The sequence below is a fragment of the Triticum aestivum genome, chromosome 3D (assembly GCF_018294505.1).
Source record: "Triticum aestivum cultivar Chinese Spring chromosome 3D, IWGSC CS RefSeq v2.1, whole genome shotgun sequence".
In the NCBI taxonomy this organism is placed as follows: Eukaryota; Viridiplantae; Streptophyta; class Magnoliopsida; order Poales; family Poaceae; genus Triticum; species Triticum aestivum.
The window spans coordinates 424136504-424154086 of record NC_057802.1 but is presented as its reverse complement, the minus strand read 5'-3'; the positions used below and the strand labels follow the sequence as shown (position 1 = coordinate 424154086).

The 17583-nt window shown below is 43.3% G+C and overlaps 1 protein-coding gene and 1 long non-coding RNA gene across 4 annotated transcripts; one reads left to right on the top strand and one right to left on the bottom strand.

Moving 5' to 3' along the window:
- The first annotated feature begins 9840 nt into the window (after window positions 1-9840).
- Window positions 9841-17154, top strand: LOC123079337 (uncharacterized). Of its 2 annotated transcripts, none has more exons than XR_006437925.1 (5): window positions 9841-10426; window positions 14089-14296; window positions 14406-14662; window positions 14757-14881; window positions 16825-17154. It is a non-coding gene; the product is annotated as an uncharacterized lncRNA (long non-coding RNA). The 2 variants fall into 2 exon arrangements; XR_006437926.1 differs by having other exon boundaries at window positions 11672-14296.
- LOC123079336 (serine-rich adhesin for platelets) lies at window positions 11279-16457 on the bottom strand. 2 transcript variants are annotated; one of them, XM_044502097.1, is made up of 6 exons: window positions 16260-16457; window positions 16093-16179; window positions 15730-15939; window positions 15267-15473; window positions 13755-14834; window positions 11279-13399 (listed from the first exon to the last, which is right to left on the bottom strand). In XM_044502097.1, exons 1-6 carry the CDS (start codon window positions 16300-16302, stop codon window positions 11481-11483), a joined length of 3546 nt encoding a protein of 1181 aa, XP_044358032.1. In that variant the 5' UTR covers window positions 16303-16457; the 3' UTR covers window positions 11279-11480. The 2 variants fall into 2 exon arrangements, with proteins under 2 accessions (XP_044358032.1, XP_044358033.1); XM_044502098.1 differs by having other exon boundaries at window positions 16102-16179.
- Window positions 17155-17583: the final 429 nt, after the last annotated feature.

The window sequence follows — 17583 nt, the reverse complement described above, 5'->3', positions numbered from 1 at the left end:
GAGCTCGGACTCCGAGCGGCGGCGGCGGTCGTGCCGTGCGCGAGGAGGAGAGGGCGCGGGGGTGGGCCGGCGGCCTGGGCTCGGCCCAGCGCGGGCGCGCGCGCAGTTTTTTTTTAAACGTTCCGCGGAAAATAATTCACAGAAAAATAAATAAAAGTCAGAAAAATATAAAATAAATTTTCCCCGTCTAGTTAGAAAATCTAGAATAGGGTGAACATTTTTTAACACAAAATAAATATTTTGAAAACATGCAATATTTTTAATGCAATAAAAATAGCAAATAAAATCCAAATAATTCCAATAAATGATTTTAACATTTTTCCTCCAGTATTTCAATTGTTTTGGAGAAGTCATATTTTCTCCTCTCGTTTATTTTTAGAATGAAATATTATTCCGGAGAGAAATAATTAAAACCAAAATCCTCGTCTTAATATTTGATGAAAATCAAATATGAAAATTCAAGAAAAATCCCCAAGTCTCTCCTAGGGTCCTTGAGTTGCTTAGGATTTATCGAGGATTTGTCAAAATGCAATAAAACATGCTATGCAATGATGATCTATGTATAACATACCAAATTGAAAATTTGGGATGTTACAGTCGAGCTTTGTAGAAAGTAACATTACCATCAGCGTCAGTCTTCTTCTTGAAGATCCATTTCTTATCTATGGCTTGCCGATTATCGGGCAAGTCAACCAAAGTCCATACTTTGTTCTCACACATGGATCCCATCTCAGATTTCATGGCTTCAAGCCATTTCGCGGAATCTGGGCTCATCATCGCTTCCTCATAGTTCGTAGGTTCGTCATGGTCTAGTAACATGACTTCCAGAACAGGATTACCGTACCACTCTGGCGCGGAACGTACTGTGGTTGACCTACGAGGTTCGGTAGTAACTTGATCTGAAGTTTCATGATCATCATCATTAGCTTCCTCACTAATTGGTGTGGGCATCATGGGAACGGTTTTCTGTGATGAACTACTTTCCAATTCAAGAGAAGGTACAATTACCTCATCAAGTTCTACTTTCCTCCCACTCACTTCTTTCGAGAGAAACTCCTTCTCTAGAAAGGATCCATTCTTAGCATCAAATATCTTGCCTTCGGATCTGTGATAGAAGGTGTACCCAACAGTTTCTTTTGGGTATCCTATGAAGATGCACTTCTCCGATTTGGGTTTGAGTTTATCAGGCTGAAGCTTTTTCACATAAGCATCGCAACCCCAAACTTTAAGAAACAACAGCTTAGGTTTCTTCCCAAACCACAGTTCATATGGTGTCGTCTCAACGGATTTAGATGGTGCCCTATTTAACATGAATGCAGCTGTCTCTAATGCATAACCCCAAAATGATAGTGGTAAATTGGTAAGAGACATCATAGATCGCACCATATATAATAAAGTACGGTTACGACATTTGGACACACCATTACGCTGTGGTGTTCCAGGTGGCGTGAGTTGCGAAACTATTCCACATTGTTTTAAATGAAGACCAAACTCGTAACTCAAATATTCGCCTCCGCGATCAGATCGTAAAAACTTTATTTTCTTGTTACGATGATTTTCCACTTCACTCTGAAATTCTTTGAACTTTTCAAATGTTTTAGATTTGTGTTTCATTAAGTAGATATACCCATATCTGCTCAAATCATCTCTGAAGGTCAGAAAATAACGATACCCGGGGCGAGCCTCAACACTCATCGGACCGCATACATCGGTATGTATTATTTCCAATAAGTCTGTTGCTCGCTCCATTGTTCTGGAGAACGGTGTCTTAGTCATCTTGCCCATGAGATATGGTTCACAAGCATCAAATGATTCATAATCAAGTGATTCCAAAAGTCCATCCGCATGGAGTTTCTTCATGCGCTTTACACCACTCTAACCTAAACGGCGGTGCCACAAATATGTTGCACTATCATTTCTAACTTTGCATCTTTTGGCATCAATATTATGAATATGTGTATCACCACGATCGAGATTCAACAAAAATAGACCACTCTTCAAGGGTGCATGACCATAAAAGATATTACTCATATAAATAGAACAACCATTATTCTCTGATTTAAATGAATAATCATCTCGCATCAAACAAGATCCAGATATAATGTTCATGCTTAACGCTAGCACCAAATAACAATTATTCAGGTCTAAAACTAATCCCGAAGGTAGATGTAGAGGTAGCGTGCCGACGGCGATCACATCGACCTTGGAACCATTTCTGATGCGCATCATCACCTCATCCTTAGCCAATCTTCGTTTAATCCGTAGCCCCTGTTTCGAGTTGCAAATATGAGCAACGGAACCAGTATCAAATACCCAGGCGCTACTACGAGCATTAGTAAGGTACACATCAATAACATGTATATCAAATATACCTTTGTTCACTTTGCCATCCTTCTTATCCGCCAAATACTTGGGGCACTTTCGCTTCCAGTGTCCATTCCCTTTATAGTAGAAGCACTCAGTTTCAGGCTTAGGTCCAGACTTGGGTTTCTTCCCGGGAATAGCCACTTGCTTGCTATTCTTCTTTAAGTTCCCCTTCTTTCCTTTGCCTTTTTTCTTGAAACTAGTTGTCTTGTTAACCATCAACACTTGATGCTCTTTCTTGATTTCTACCTCCGCAACTTTGAGCATAGCGAAGAGCTCGGGAATTGTCTTATCCATCCCTTTTATATTATAGTTCATCACGAAGCCTTTGTAGCTTGGTGGCAGTGATTAAAGAACCCTGTCAATAACACTATCATCTGGAAGATTAACTCCTAGCTGAGTCAAGTGGTTATGGTACCCACACATTCTGAGTATGTGTTCACTGACAGAACTGTTCTCCTCCATCTTGTAGCTATAGAACTTGTTGGAGACCTCATATCTCTCAACTCGGGCATTTGCTTGAAATATTAACTTGAACTCCTGGAACATCTCATATGGTCCATGACATTCAAAACGTCTTTGGAGTCCCGATTCTAAGCCGTAAAGCATGGCACACTGAACTATTGAGTAGTCATCAACATGTGACTGCCAGGCGTTCACAACGTCTGCAGTTGCTGGAGGGGTGGCACACCTAGCAGTGCATCAAGGACATAATTTTTCTGTGCAGCAGTGAGGATAATCCTCAAGTTACGGACCCACTCTGTGTAGTTGCTACCATCATCTTTCAACTTAGCTTTCTCTAGGAACGCATTAAAATTCAAGGGAACGGTAGCACGGGCCATTGATCTACGACATAGATATGCAAAAACTATCAGGACTAAGTTCATGATAAATTAAGTTCAATTAATCATATTACTTAAGAACTCCCACTTAGATAGACATCCCTCGAGTTATCTAAATGATCACGTGATCCATATCAACTAAACCATGTCCGGTCATCACGTGAGATGGATTAGTTTTCAATGGTGAACATCTCTATGTTGATCATATCTACTATATGATTCACGTTCGACCTTTCGGTCTCAGTGTTCCGAGGCCATGTCTGTACATGCTAGGCTTGTCAAGTTTAACCCGAGTATTCTGCACGTGCAAAACTGTCTTGCACCCGTTGTATGTGAACGTAGAGCTTATCACACCCGATCATCACATGGTGTCTCGGCACGACGAACTGTCGCAACGGTGCATACTCAGGGAGAACACTTATACCTTGAAATTTTAGTGAGGGATCATCTTATAATGCTACCGCCGTACTAAACAAAATAAGATGCATAAAAGATAAACATCACATGAAATCGAAATATGTGGCATGATATGGCCATCATCATCTTGTGCCTTTGATCTCCATCGTCACCGGCTTGACAATTTGATCTTCATCGTAGCGTTGTTGTCATCTCGCCAACTATTGCTTCTACAACTATCGCTAACGCATAGTGATAAAGTAAAGCAATTACATGGCGTTTGCATTTCATACAATAAAGCGACAACCATAAGGCTCCTGCCAGTTGCCGATAACTTCTACAAAACACGATCATCTAATACAATAACGTATATCACATCATGTCTTGACCATATCACATCACAACATGCCCTGCAAAAACAAGTTATACGTCCTCTACTTTGTTGTTGCAAGTTTTACATGGCTGCTACGGGCTTCTAGTAAGAACCGTTCTTTCCTACGCATCAAAACCACAACGATGTTTCGTCAAGTTTGTTGTTTTAACCTTCAACAAGGACCGGTCATAGTCAAATTCGATTCAACTAAAGTTGGAGAAACAGACACCCGCCAGCCACCTTTATGCAAAACAAGTTGCATGTCTGTCGGTGGAACCGATCTCATGTAAGGTTGGTCCGGGCCTCTTCATCCAACAATACTGCCGAATCAAAATAAGACGTTGGTGGTAAGCAGTATGACTATGATCGCCCACAACTCTTTGTGTTCTACTCGTGCATATCATCTACGCATAGACCTGGCTCAGATGCCACTGTTGGGGAACGTAGCATGCAATTTCAAAAAAAATCCCTACGATCACGCAAGATCTATATAGGAGATGCATATCAATGAGAGGGGGAGAGTGTGTCCACGTACCCTCGTAGACTGAAAGCAGAAGCGTTAGCTTAACGCGGTTGATGTAGTCGAACATCTTCTCGATTCAACCGATCAAGCACCGAACGTACGACACCTCCGAGTTATGCACACATTCAGCTCGATGACGTCCCTCGAACTCTTGATCTAGCAAAGTGTCGAGGAAGAGTTTCGTCAGCACGACGGCGTGATGATGGTGATGGTGAAGTGATCCGCGCAGGGCTTCGCCTAAGCACTACGACAATATGACCGGAGGAGTAAATGGTGGAGGGGGGCACCGCACACGGCTAAGAAACAATTGATGTGCTTAGAGGTGTCCCCCCTCCCGCCACCGTATATAAAGGAGGGAGAGGGGAGGAGGCCGGCCTAGGCCGCGCCAAGTGGGGGGAATCCCACTTGGACTCCTAGTCCTATTCGCCCCCCTTCCTTCTATCGGAGGGGGAAAGGGGGAAGGAGAGGGAGAAGGAGAAGGAAAGAGGGGCCGCATCCCCTCCCCTTGTCCAATTCGGAATCCCCATGGGGGGGTGCGACACCCCCTTGTGGGCTGCCTTGCCTCCCTCCTATGGCCCATATCTTCCCCACGGGGGTTCCGGTAAACCCCCCCCCCCCAGTACTCCGATATGTACCCGGTACATTCCGAAACACTTCCGGTGTCCGAATACTATCATCCAATATATCAATCTTTACCTCTCGACCATTTCGAGACTCCTCGTCATGTCTGTGATCTTATCTAGGACTCCAAACAATCTTCGGTCACCAAAACACATAACTCATAATACAAATCGTCATCGAACGTTAAGCGTGCGGACCCTACGGGTTCGAGAACTATGTAGACATGACCGAGACACATCTCTGGTGAATAACCAACAGTGGAACCTGGATGCTCATATTGGTTCCTACATATTCTACGAAGATCTTTATCGGTCAAACCGCAATGACAACATATGTCATTCCCTTTGTCATCGGTATGTTACTTGACCGAGATTCGATCGTCGGTATCTTCATACCTAGTTCAATCTCGTTACCGGCAAGTCTCTTTACTCGTTCCATAATACATAATCCCACAACTAACTCATTAGTCACGTTGCTTGCAAGGCTTATCATGATGTGCATTACCGAGAGGGCCCAGAGATACCTCTTCGATACTCGGAGTGACAAATCCTAATCTCGATCTATGCCAACCCAACAAACACCTTCGGAGATACCTGTAGAGCATCTTTATGATCACCCAGTTACGTTGTGACATTTGATAGCACACAAGGTATTCCTCCGGTATTTGGGAGTTGCATAATCTCATACTCAAAGGAATATGTATAAGTCATGAAGAAAGCAATACCAATAAATCTTAACGATCTTTATGCTAAGCTAACAGATGGGTCTTGTCCATCACAACATTCTCCTAATGATGTGATCCCGTTCATCAAATGACAACACATGTCTATGGTTAGGAAACTTAACCATCTTTGATTAACGAGCTAGTCTAGTAGATGCATACTAGGGACACTATTTATTGTCTATGTATTCACACATGTATCAAGTTTCCAGTTAATACAATTCTAGCATGAATAATAAACATTTATCATGATATAAGGAAATATAAATAACAACTTTATTATTACCTCTAGGGCATATTTCCTTCACTAAGCAAGGTAAACAAGTACCACAAGTATATGAGTAAGCAAGCACAAAATGATACAAGTAAAGACTAAGAGACAAGTAACCACAAGTAGGGAGTTAGGGTTAGGAACAAATGCAACTCCGAGAGATGAGGATGTATGCCGATGTTCACTTCCTTGGAGGAAAGCTACATCACTATTTAGAGAGGTGGGTGTAACCACGAAGGCACACCAGCACCACGAGGGCTCACCCTATTCTCTCTTTGAGATATCACCACGAAGGCGATTCTCAACCACTAGTGGTAGACCTTGGGGTGGTCTCCAAACCCTCACAAGCTTTCCGGGGGTAATCACAATGGTTTGATTCCTCACCGAAGAACTCCTACCGCCTAGGAGTCTCCAACCTCCAAGAGTAACAAGATCAAGGGAACCGCTCAAAACTTGCTCAAATCACGAATTCCTTTGGTTAAGAGGAGGAGAGAGGGACGATCTATCTTTTGATTGGAACAACACTCAAGAATCCTCACAAATGCTCTAGGGATATAGGATTTGGTGAAAGAAAGAGAGTGAGAGAGAAAGGTGTTCTTGGAATGTTTGCACTGTGTTGGACCACCCCCACACGAGGTGGGAGAAGGATATTTATAGTCGTAGTACAAAAGTGGCCGTTGGAGGTCACTTATGCTGCACAGACACCGGACGTCCGAAGGTATCGGACGACCAGACATGAAAGTTGGACTGGACGTCCGACAGGCGTCGGTCGTTCGACAATCAGAAGAAAACAGTGGTCTAGCGCAGCAGTAGAGAAGAAAGACGCATAGGGATCGAACGTCCGAGAGCGTCGGTCGTCCGATGCACGGTCGTCCGGAGAGGACGGACTTCCGTTAATTTTGGCTCTATGAAGAGGCACCAGAGGACCGGTCGCCAACGGACGTTCGGGGGCCGGTCGTCCGAAGGGACCAGAAATCCGATAATTTTTGTTCTGTGGCAAGCCATCGGACATCCGGAGAGCACCGGACATCCGGAGAACTAGGAAGCACCGGACGTCCGGAGACCTTCGGTCGTCTGGACAAAACAGAGGCCAAAAAGTATAGCAAGACAAGAACTCCTCCAAAGAGATTTTTCCTAGATTTTGAGCAAGTCTTTTTGCGAGAACCACTGACCCCCTCTTAATAGTGCGGGATCCCTATACTCAAACAAAAGGAAAACAAAGAAGGATCTAAAGCTTTGTGTCTTGTTTCACCGTCCTTTGAGTATCTTGAATATGTTAGCTATGGACCACACTAATATCTTTCGGGAACAAAACCTGAGATGCACTTGACAGAATTGATTAGTTCCCTATATGTATGTTGTCAACAATATCAAAATATGATTAAGGGCATGATTGCACTTTCAACCATATGCTTTCTTTGAGAGAGAAGCCTCTAGTGAAACCTATGGCCCCCGGGTCTATTTTCCATCATATATTTTCAGATCTATAAAACCAAAAACCCAAAAATACCTTACCGCAATTTATTTATATTTACTTTATTACCTTTTAATTATCTTTTATATCTATCTCTACTAGATCTCACTCTTGCAAGTGACCGTGAAGGGATTGACAACCCCTTTTTCGTGTTGTGTGCAAGTGTTTGTTAGTTTGTGCAGGTGCATATATTGGGGACTTGCTTGTGCCTCCTACTGGATTGATACCTTAGTTCTTAACTGAGGAAAATACTTATCTCTACTTTGATGCATCACCCTTTCCTCTTCAAGGGAAAAATCAACGCAAGCTCAAGAAGTAGCAGACCAGTCCGCGGACACGGATGCGGAAGGGTGTCATCCAACCGTAGCCACATACATCCAGCCTTCCTCATTTTTATTTCAAGTCCGCACAATCAAATAGCCGCATGCAAAGGGTACAGACATTCAAATAGCCGCATGCAGCACTAGTTCAAATTTAAAAAAAGTTCAAATATAACATCCCAACATTGTTGTCCCATTTCACCGCCCACTGATGCTCAATCAGATCTTCCTTCAGCTGCTCGTGAGTTGGTCGATGCCAAATTTGTTGATGCATTTGAATAAACTCTTCAAATGCGGCCGGATTCTAGTCCGGAAGTTGGATTTGATCACCCATGTTCTCAAATTCCAAAGCTGCGCGGCGTCGTCACCCTCATCCTTGACGATCATGTTGTGCATGATCGCACAACATGTCATCACTTCCCACAAGGTTTTCGGATCCCGCTGTTTAGCAGGTCCACAAACAACTGCAAAACGGGCCTCCAGAACTCCAATTGCCCTCTCGACATCCTTTCTAGCCGCTTCTTGTCTTTGGCAACGTGAGCCTTTTTTGGGCAACTGGGTTTGAGATGGTGCTGACAAAGGTAGTCCATGGAGGATAGATACCATCAATCAGATAGTAGCCCGTGTTGTACTCAGGTCCATTGAAAGTATCATGGCAAGGAGGAACTTTTCATTTAGTCAGCCTCGCAAACAACGACGATCATTGCAACACATTGATCTCATCGTGAGACCCGGGCATGCCAAAGAAAGCTTGCCAAATCCAAAGATCATGTGATGCAATTGCTTCAAGAATGACGGTGGGCTTCTTAACATTGACCCTGATATTGCCCTTGTAAGGCCTTCGGGCAGTTTTTCCATTTCCAATGCATGCAGTCAAGAGATACAAGCAACCTAGCCACCCTCTTGCTTCTGAGATTGCCAAGAGTCTCTCGGTGTCTGCCACAGTTGGTTCTCTCAGGTACTGAGGTCCGAACACCTCGATACAGTAGTTGCAAACCTGACCATAGCATCTCCGCATGTGCTCTCAGACATCCATAGGTACTCGTCCCACGAATCAGCGGTTATGCAACATGCAAGCATCCGGAGTGCGGCCGTGCACTTCTGGTAACTAGAGAAGCCAATCGTTCCCATGGCGTCCTTCTTCAGGATGAAGTAGTCATCGTAGGACCGGATGCCATGGTAGATACGATCGAAGACAGCCTTGCGCATCCGAAAATGCCGGTGAAAATGGCCAGTGAATAGTGCATCAGGAGCAAAGTAGTCGGCCATCAGTGTCAAATGGCCATGCGCCCTGTTGCGGTTGAGCACTCGATGACCCTTGATCGAGCCCTTGAAATTGAGAACATGTTCCTCCGCACACTCCGCGTCTTCAAGGACCGCCTGCATCATCGCCGTCTCATCGGAGTACTTCTCCTCGTTTGATGAGCCGTCGGATGACTCAACATACTGCTCGTATATGTACCCAAAATCGGAATCCATTGCTAGAAAGAAGAAGGGGCAACTTAGCTCCATCGATTCATCAAACAGTTGCCGGGCATGCTGAGAATAGCAGTAGCGGATGGTACCTGACGGGGCGGTCGGAGGACAGGGATTGAATAGAGACGGAGGAGAAGTAGGGTGGAGCCCTGTTGGAGCGCTGGAGGTGACGGAAACACAGAGTTTCGGCAGGGGTGTGGCATGGTGGCCGGGGTGGTGGAGCGGCGGCGAAGGCAAGAAAGAAGGAAGGAATGAAAGCAAATGGGGAGGATGGAGTCGCGGGGTCTGGGAAGGGTTTTGGGTGGCCTGGGGTGTCAGATTTCTACGTTTCGTGTGTCCGGACTCCCGCAAAGCTCCCCCATCTTTGTCTTCGGTTTGCGGTGAAAATCACGTCCGGACCGTCCCGTGGATCGATATAGGCCCGCGTTAGATGGCTCCCGCGGTCCAGTCAGCGCAGTCCGGACATATGCGGGCGGTTTGCGGTTCCGCCTTGAAAATGCCCTAAGATCACTAATCTCAAAGCAGCACACCCATTTGGCTGTTCTATTTTTATTTTATTTTTTTGTTACTCACAAACTTTGTCGTCGACGGCGCAGGTTCGCCAATCGCCATGACTCGGCCGCGGGGCTGCCGATTGGCGCACCGACGGCGAGATCAATCGTGGGACCGCCCTGTGAGGGGCGCTGCGACGCAAAGTGGAACTGTGGAAGGTCGTTGAGTTACCGGCCACAAGGAAGCGGCGTCCGCGGCTTGCGGAGAGGCGGGTGGAGGTGTGATCCAGAAGGCACTGGTGGCGTCGGTCAACGGGAGGAGCAGTGAGGAGGACGAGTATTGATGACACCGTGCCCACCGTGGCTGGGGGCTGGGGCAGAGAAGGAAGTGGCCGGCCCGGCCTGGATAGGTCGACGACGGCGACTCGGCGGAGGGGGGCAGTTCCTGTCTGCTCGAGTTAACCCGCACTCTTTCTCTGCTCGAGTTAAGCCGGATGGATCGAATTTCGTTGCAGTCTTCATATGCCACCGACACTTTCTTTTCACTGGCAGAGGTAAGATAACCATCAATGGCTTGCCTTCGGTTGGAGAAGTGGAGTGCGTGCACTGCGTGGTATGTCTGCGATTATTTTCTGCAAAACTTACTGTGATTTAGTACTAGTTAGAAATCTGGAATTGCTTTAATCAGTACATATTGTTCGTCTGATATTTGCACTGTCTGCCAACAAGTCTGTGTATACCTGAATGTGTATTACTGACAGATATCATATAATTGATCATTGTTTGCATCTTCTCCAGTACGCCGTCCTCTGTCACGTCATCTCGTGAGCATTACTGATTTTCTTTCTCTTGATTAAATATGAATCCTGAAGTTGTTCAATGTGTGAATTCGAGCAGTAATTGTTTGAAGCAGAATTTTCAATAGTAAGTTACGTATTATATGCATTGGCATTTAAGGTAGTACTATTTGGTGAGCATAATTAAACATGTTTTTGGGATTCCCATGTTCCACTTTAGTGGAAATGCTTTAGAATAAGATGGTCTTGTGAAATTACTTTCAGTGGCTAACTTTATCATTGTGCCAACTACAGTGATGTTGGCGTTTGCTTCTCATGTTGGAAATTTAATTCAGTAATCCTTTTGAAAGGGCTTGTTCTGTTTGTTTCTGTCCTTTTTAAGAGAACGTACTAAAATATACCATTTTAATATGATTATGTGAAAATTTGATCAACTCAAATTGCTTTTGATAATTGGAAGTTTTTGGCATGTCATGCTCGCATTTTATGGACATTTGTCTGTTTTGGGCATAGAACAACGGCAGCGGAGATATTTAATGTCGGAATGCTATATATCGTGTCGTACACAAAGGATGTTTGCAACTCGACAACCCTTTACAGACACTTGTATTATTGAAGGCATTCATTCTCCAAGCCAGATACATTGATGGGAAAAAAGAGTAACATACAACTTATGATCAATACAAGTTGTGGTATCTAAAATATTTCCAGCAACTGCAAAACATTCTTCACTAAGTAAACTCGAGCATCAAACCTTGAACAAAAAGAAAATCAACCAGGCATTAAGGAAAACAACAAATGAAGCCATAAATCAGTCCGTAGCTGTAGTGCAACACATGCAAATGGCAAAAAGGGATGACTTTGGCTTCTGCTTTTCTTTGCTTCTAGGAGAACTAACCGTGGTGCTGTTCTTTTGAACCGGTTCTTGTTCCTTCAATGGTGACCACGTTCCAACGCCGTCCTCCGTCATTAAGCTACAAAGTGGTTTATTGTTTCTTGCAGAGTGATTTGGCGCTCTGAAGGCTCCTTCTGATTGCTCCCTAGGGCTCAACAGTGGACTCTTCTCAGATTCTTCCACAGCTTCATCTTTGGCTTGCATCAGAGTGATGTTGGTCATGGGGATGTCCTTGACTACTTTGCTGTGCTGTTCACTAGAATAACTTAAAGAGTTGATGCTTTCTGTACTCAGAAGTAATGGAGTCTCTTCACCCACATCTGTCCCTAGAGTTGGTTTCTGAAGCAGACACTGTTCCTCACTAGAATCATCAGCATTTGCAATAACTTTCTTCTGTTCCGATTCAACAGCAAAGCCTACAGTCCCTGTGACTTTCTCCTGATTGGATTCAGAAGTAAAACATGTGGCTTTATCAGATGTGCCTTGTCTCTCCTTGTTGAATAAATTAGGGAAGATCAAGTCTGTCGCTGAACTGCATTCCACCGGCTTCATGCAGGTGCTCAGAGTCTCACTGTTTTCAAACTTGACAACTTCAGGTTCTTCAAGCAGTAACGGTTGAGGCTGATCACACTGTGAGCTGTTCATGGTTTCTTGTGTATCTATAGCCTTTGCTTCACATGTGGAGGTGGTGGCTCCTTCATTACTATCCGAACTATCAGGTTTAATATCTTCCTTGACAAAATCTTCTACTGGTTGAAGAGCATGTGATGTTGCAGTCATTGGTGCAGCTAATTCTTCTATGATGACTTCTTCATGTACCTTTTCTTCATTCAAAATAGGAAGAGGGCCAGATAATGGTGGGCCTAAACCTGTAAAATCTTCTCCGTGGACCTTGGCAAGACCAAGAGAGTCATGGATACCATCAGATTTCTTATCCCCTTCAAAATTATCTTCTTCATTCTTGTCTGCAACATCTTTGTTGACAATTCCCCCTTGCTCTTTCTCTGCTGTTTCAATTACATTGTGCTCCATTGCTGCACTTACAGAATCTGACATCTGTTCTGCTATACTCAGTTCATGTTTCTGAAGTTCTTTGCTATTTGTTGCACTGGGATCTGCTAAAGCTGACTGAAATTGGGAAACAGCTTCAACAATGTCGAGAGCACCATATGCGCTACATTTGGGAAATTCTTCCTGCTGATTTTCCAATCCTTGGATCTTCTCGTCTTCTTCTAGCACCTCATCATTTTCAATCACAGTATCTACTGTTATGGTTTTGCAGGAATTGTTGTTGCCCATTTCACAGATTTCTTGCTTCTCTTCTTTCTTGGATGTTTCTTGGTTGGTGTCATCTTCTGGTCGTACATGTGATGAATTTTCTCTTTCTCTAGGCTCATCTTCGAGGACAACCTCCTTAGTCTCATCATCAAGATGATCAGTGATAATTGATTCAGTTGATGATGTAGTCGCTCCTTGTACCGAGGATGGTGTCCATAGATCCTCTACTGCTGACACTCCAGTTTGTCTTTCTTCTAGGCTTTCAACTGTATCTTCTCCAACTAGATTATCATCCACCACTGCAGCTTCTTGACTGCAATATTCCTCCCCATCTTGTGGCGCACTTTCAATAATTCCCTCTAACAATGTGAGGGGATTTGGTATGGTACTTTCTTCACTTGTCTCTGTCATTTCGTGTACAACTTGTTTGAATTGCTCATCAGATAATGATGTATCATTGCCACTTGTCATGTCTTCAGTAGTGGTGTCGACAGCGGCAACTTTTTCTGTACCATCTGTGGTTGTTTCAGTTCCACTGCCCTCTTGTGATTCATCACCTGTGCCAGATCACTTGCTTTTATTAGGAGAGTATATAGTGCTGAAGGAAAGCAATGCTTAGGTACCTATGATTTTAGTGGCCCATCATATATTCTGAAGTTCAAGTATAGTTGTTCATAGAAGCATAACTTACCTTTTATTAGGTGGGTAGCTAGGTAGCACTAGCATCTAGCAAATTTTCACTTTTGAATCCCTCTCTTACTATCTCATACTGAATTCACCATTTATTATCGCAAACACGCATTCTTCTCATATTAAACCATTCTTAAATGGCTTATTAAAGCACAAAAATAAAACATAGTAAGAAACAGCAAAACAAGCTAGGTATGAGCCATATCAGCCAGCTGAACTAACCTTGTTCTGTAGGTAGGTTACTATTTCCATCATCATCTTGTATTGATGTATGATCCTGAAGTGAGTCCCTGTTCTTCTCATCTAAGTCTTCATTTGCAGCAGAGATTTTTGTTTGATCTGAAGCTATTTGATCATTTCCACCATTAGAAATGATAGGGTCCTTTAACACCTCTGACATACCATCAGATTTCTGATCCCCTTCAAAATTATCTTCTTCATTCTTGTCTGCAACATCCCTTTCAATAATTCCCCCTTGCTCTTTCTCTGCTGTTTTAATTACATTGTGCTCCATTGCTACACTTACAGAATCTAACATCTGTTCTGCTATACTCAGTTCATGTTTCTGAAATTCTTTGCCACTTGCTGCACTGGGGTGTGCTAAAGTTGACTGAAACTGGGAAACGGCTTCAACAATATCGGGAGCACCATATTTATTACATTTGGGGAATTCTTCCTCCTGATTTTCCAATCCTTGGATCTTCTTGTCTTCTTCTAGCACTTCAGCGCTTTCAACCACAGTATCTTCTGTTATAGTTTTGCAGGTATTGTTTTTGCCTATCTCACAGATTTCTTGCTTCTCTTCATTCTTGAATGTTTCTTGGTTGGTGTCGCCTTCTGGTTTTACATATGACGAATTTTCTCTTTCTCTAGGCTCATCTTCGACGACAACCTCCTTACTCTCGTCAGCAAGATAACCACTGATAATTGATTCAGTTGATGATGTAGTCTCTCCAACTAGATTATCACCCACCACTGTTGACACTCCGGTTTGTCCTTCTAGGTTTTCAACTGTATCTCCTCCAACTAGATTATCACTCGCCCCTGCAACTTCTTGACTACAAGATTCCTCCTCGTCTTCTGGCAGACCTTCAATGCTTTCCTCTAACAACATGGCGGGATTTGCAGTGGTATTTTCTTCATTTTTCTCTGTAGTTTCGTGTTCAAGTTGTGTGAATTGCTCATTAGCTGATGAAGTATCCTTGTTGCTTGTTATATCTTCAGTTGTGGTGCCGACATGGGCAACTGTTTCTGCAGAATTTGTGGCTGTTTCAGTTCCACTGTCCTCCTGTGTTTCATCACCTGTGCCAGATTACTTGCTTTTATTAGTCGAGCTTATAGTGCTGAAGGTAAAAACAATTACTGCTGAGAAATGCTTAACTGCCTATGTTTCTAGTGGACAATTATACATTCTGAAGTTCAAGTATAGTTATTCATAGAAACATAATGTACTTCTTATTAGGTGGATAGCCGTGCATCACTCAATACAGAGCCAGAGGATTTTCCCCTCTTTTCGAAAAAACATTAGGTGGGTAGCTAGGTAGCACTGGCATTCTTTCGAACCATAGGCTTTTCTTACTATCTCATCCTAAAATCACCATTAATTTTCTCAAGCACACGTATTTCTCATACTAAACCAGTTTTAAATGGCTTATTAAAGCACGAAAATGGAACTATTGTACGAAAGACAGCAAAACAAGCTAGTTACGAACTGTATCAACCAGCTGAACTAACCTTGTTCTGTAGATAAGTTACGGTTTCCATCATCTTGTGTTGATGTATGATCCTCAAGTGAGCCCCTGTTCTTCTCATCTAAGTCTTCATTTGCAGCAGAGATTTTTGTTTGATCTGAAGCCATTTGATCATCTCCACCATTAGAAATGACAGGGGCCTTTAGCACCTCTGACATATCCAAATCCTTAGCGCCATCCTTCTCCTTATCTAACATAAACAGAATAATGAATGAGTGATAATAGCATTATAGTGATTATTGAACTCCAGATTACATTCCACTGAATTCTAACTAGAAGTTAACTTGTATGGAAAATTTTGTGTATTAAATCTCTAGATTTTTCTTACTACCTCATACGGAAATAGCCATTTCCGAGCTTTTAATATTAAACCACGATTCTCATATGAGGTATTACATTACAAAAATAAAGTTATAGTAGGTATGATATCAGCCGGCTGAACTAACTTTGTTCTGTAGGTAAGTAATTATTCCCATCATCATCTTCTGTTGATGCGTGATCCTGAGGTGAACCCCTATTCTTCCCATCTAAGTCTTCATTCGCTGCCGACAATTTTGTTTGATCTGAAGCCATATGCTTATCTCCACCACTAGAGATGAGGGGGACCTTTAATACCTCTGACATATCTACATCCTTAGTGACATCCTTCTCCGTATCTAACATAAACAGAACAATGAATCAGCGACCATAGCTTCATAGTGGTGAGTTTCTAGTAAGAGCAAGTTTGACATGATTCCATCAAATATTCGTTGAATTTATGCCTCCTAGGTATTCCGTGCAGGATAAATATTGTGAAACAGAGGTAGTACCTTTCTCACCATTTATGTTGCTGAGCTCATGTGAATAATCTGCGTTGGCCATGGTTTTGTCGAAATCCTTAGCACTCTCCTCTGGTACTAGAATTACATAAGAAGATGGTTAGCAAAATATTCATGCTCATTCCTAGAAAGCAGATAGTATTTAGCAACATGCATACCTTGTTGACCGATAACGTTGTTGTTGCCCATCTCATTGCCCATTACTCTCAGCCCAAGACCTTTAGGTACTAAGACCAATGAGAACAGTCTTTAGCTCAAGCTCAAGCACAATCTACAATACACTTATGGGCTATTATAAGCCATGGGGAGGTGCAAGTGAGCACTACAGACCATGATGGTGGTGGCCACCTCAAGATTAGCTAGAAAGGGTGCAACAAGACAGCACAATTTTCCTGTGAGCCTCCTAATAATTTTAATGCAGGGAGCACATCATAGGGACATGTTTTTTGGGTCATTGTTTCCTCATTTTATCATTTAAGAAGGTCAAGGAAACTAAAGATGGAGATCTGGTCAGATGGCCCAATGATAGTCGCATTACATCTTTCATGAATGATTGAATTGTTTTAAGCGTACACCTGTACTGCAATGGGGCAGGAAACCTGAAACCTTCTATACGGAAACCATAATCGTTCCGTCCCATTGGGTGCTGACTTGATGGTTCTAAGTTTTCTTTCTGTCGCATTGGTTGCATGATCTACTTAACACTTAGGTTTTTTCTTAAAGATTTCAGGTCCTGAAGTCATTGTTGAAGACATGGGTTGAACCGGCTTACGAAGCACGGAAAGAAGAATTTCTTTCCGTTTTGCTATGCATAACATGCGCGCGCGATTCCACGGAAACTTCCGACTTTATTCTCAGGTGGATAAAACCTCGACATGTGGAGAGCATGCGCGCGCGTGATTCCACAGAAACTTCCGACTTTCTTCTTAGGGGGATAAAACCTCGACATGTGGAGAGCTGCCTGATAACAAAAACGCAGTGAAACAAGAGCTGTATCTAATTACATTAGTCAACCTTTCGGCGCATCTTAAGTTCTTAACATATTCCAGTCCACTCGAGTGAGTCATGCTCCTTGTCTCGCGGTTTTATCTTTCTTTGAAGCGTCATGTCATGTGTTTTTTGGCTCTAAAGTTTGGATCCAGTTGAGTTGGAGGGGGACACGAGCCTTTGGTCTGGTGTCATGATGGCCTACAACTCCCTTTCCGCTGCTACAGGTTCTCCCACGGGGCCCTTCAAGTGTGCTGTTTGTTCCCTTAAACACGGGGTGGGAGTGGTTTCCACCTCACGCTGGCCCTTAGAAAATCCATGTCTATGATTGGTATCGCTGGCTGTGGATTGTGCAGTTGTTGACTGGTTTTTGTAACTTCAAGGCTTATAGCCCCTCTTTTCCAGTCTTCCCTTCTCCAAAAAGAGTGAATAGCCGAACCGAGAAAACTGGCATGAACAGTCAGCACTAAAACATGGGTCCAAGGAATCAAAACG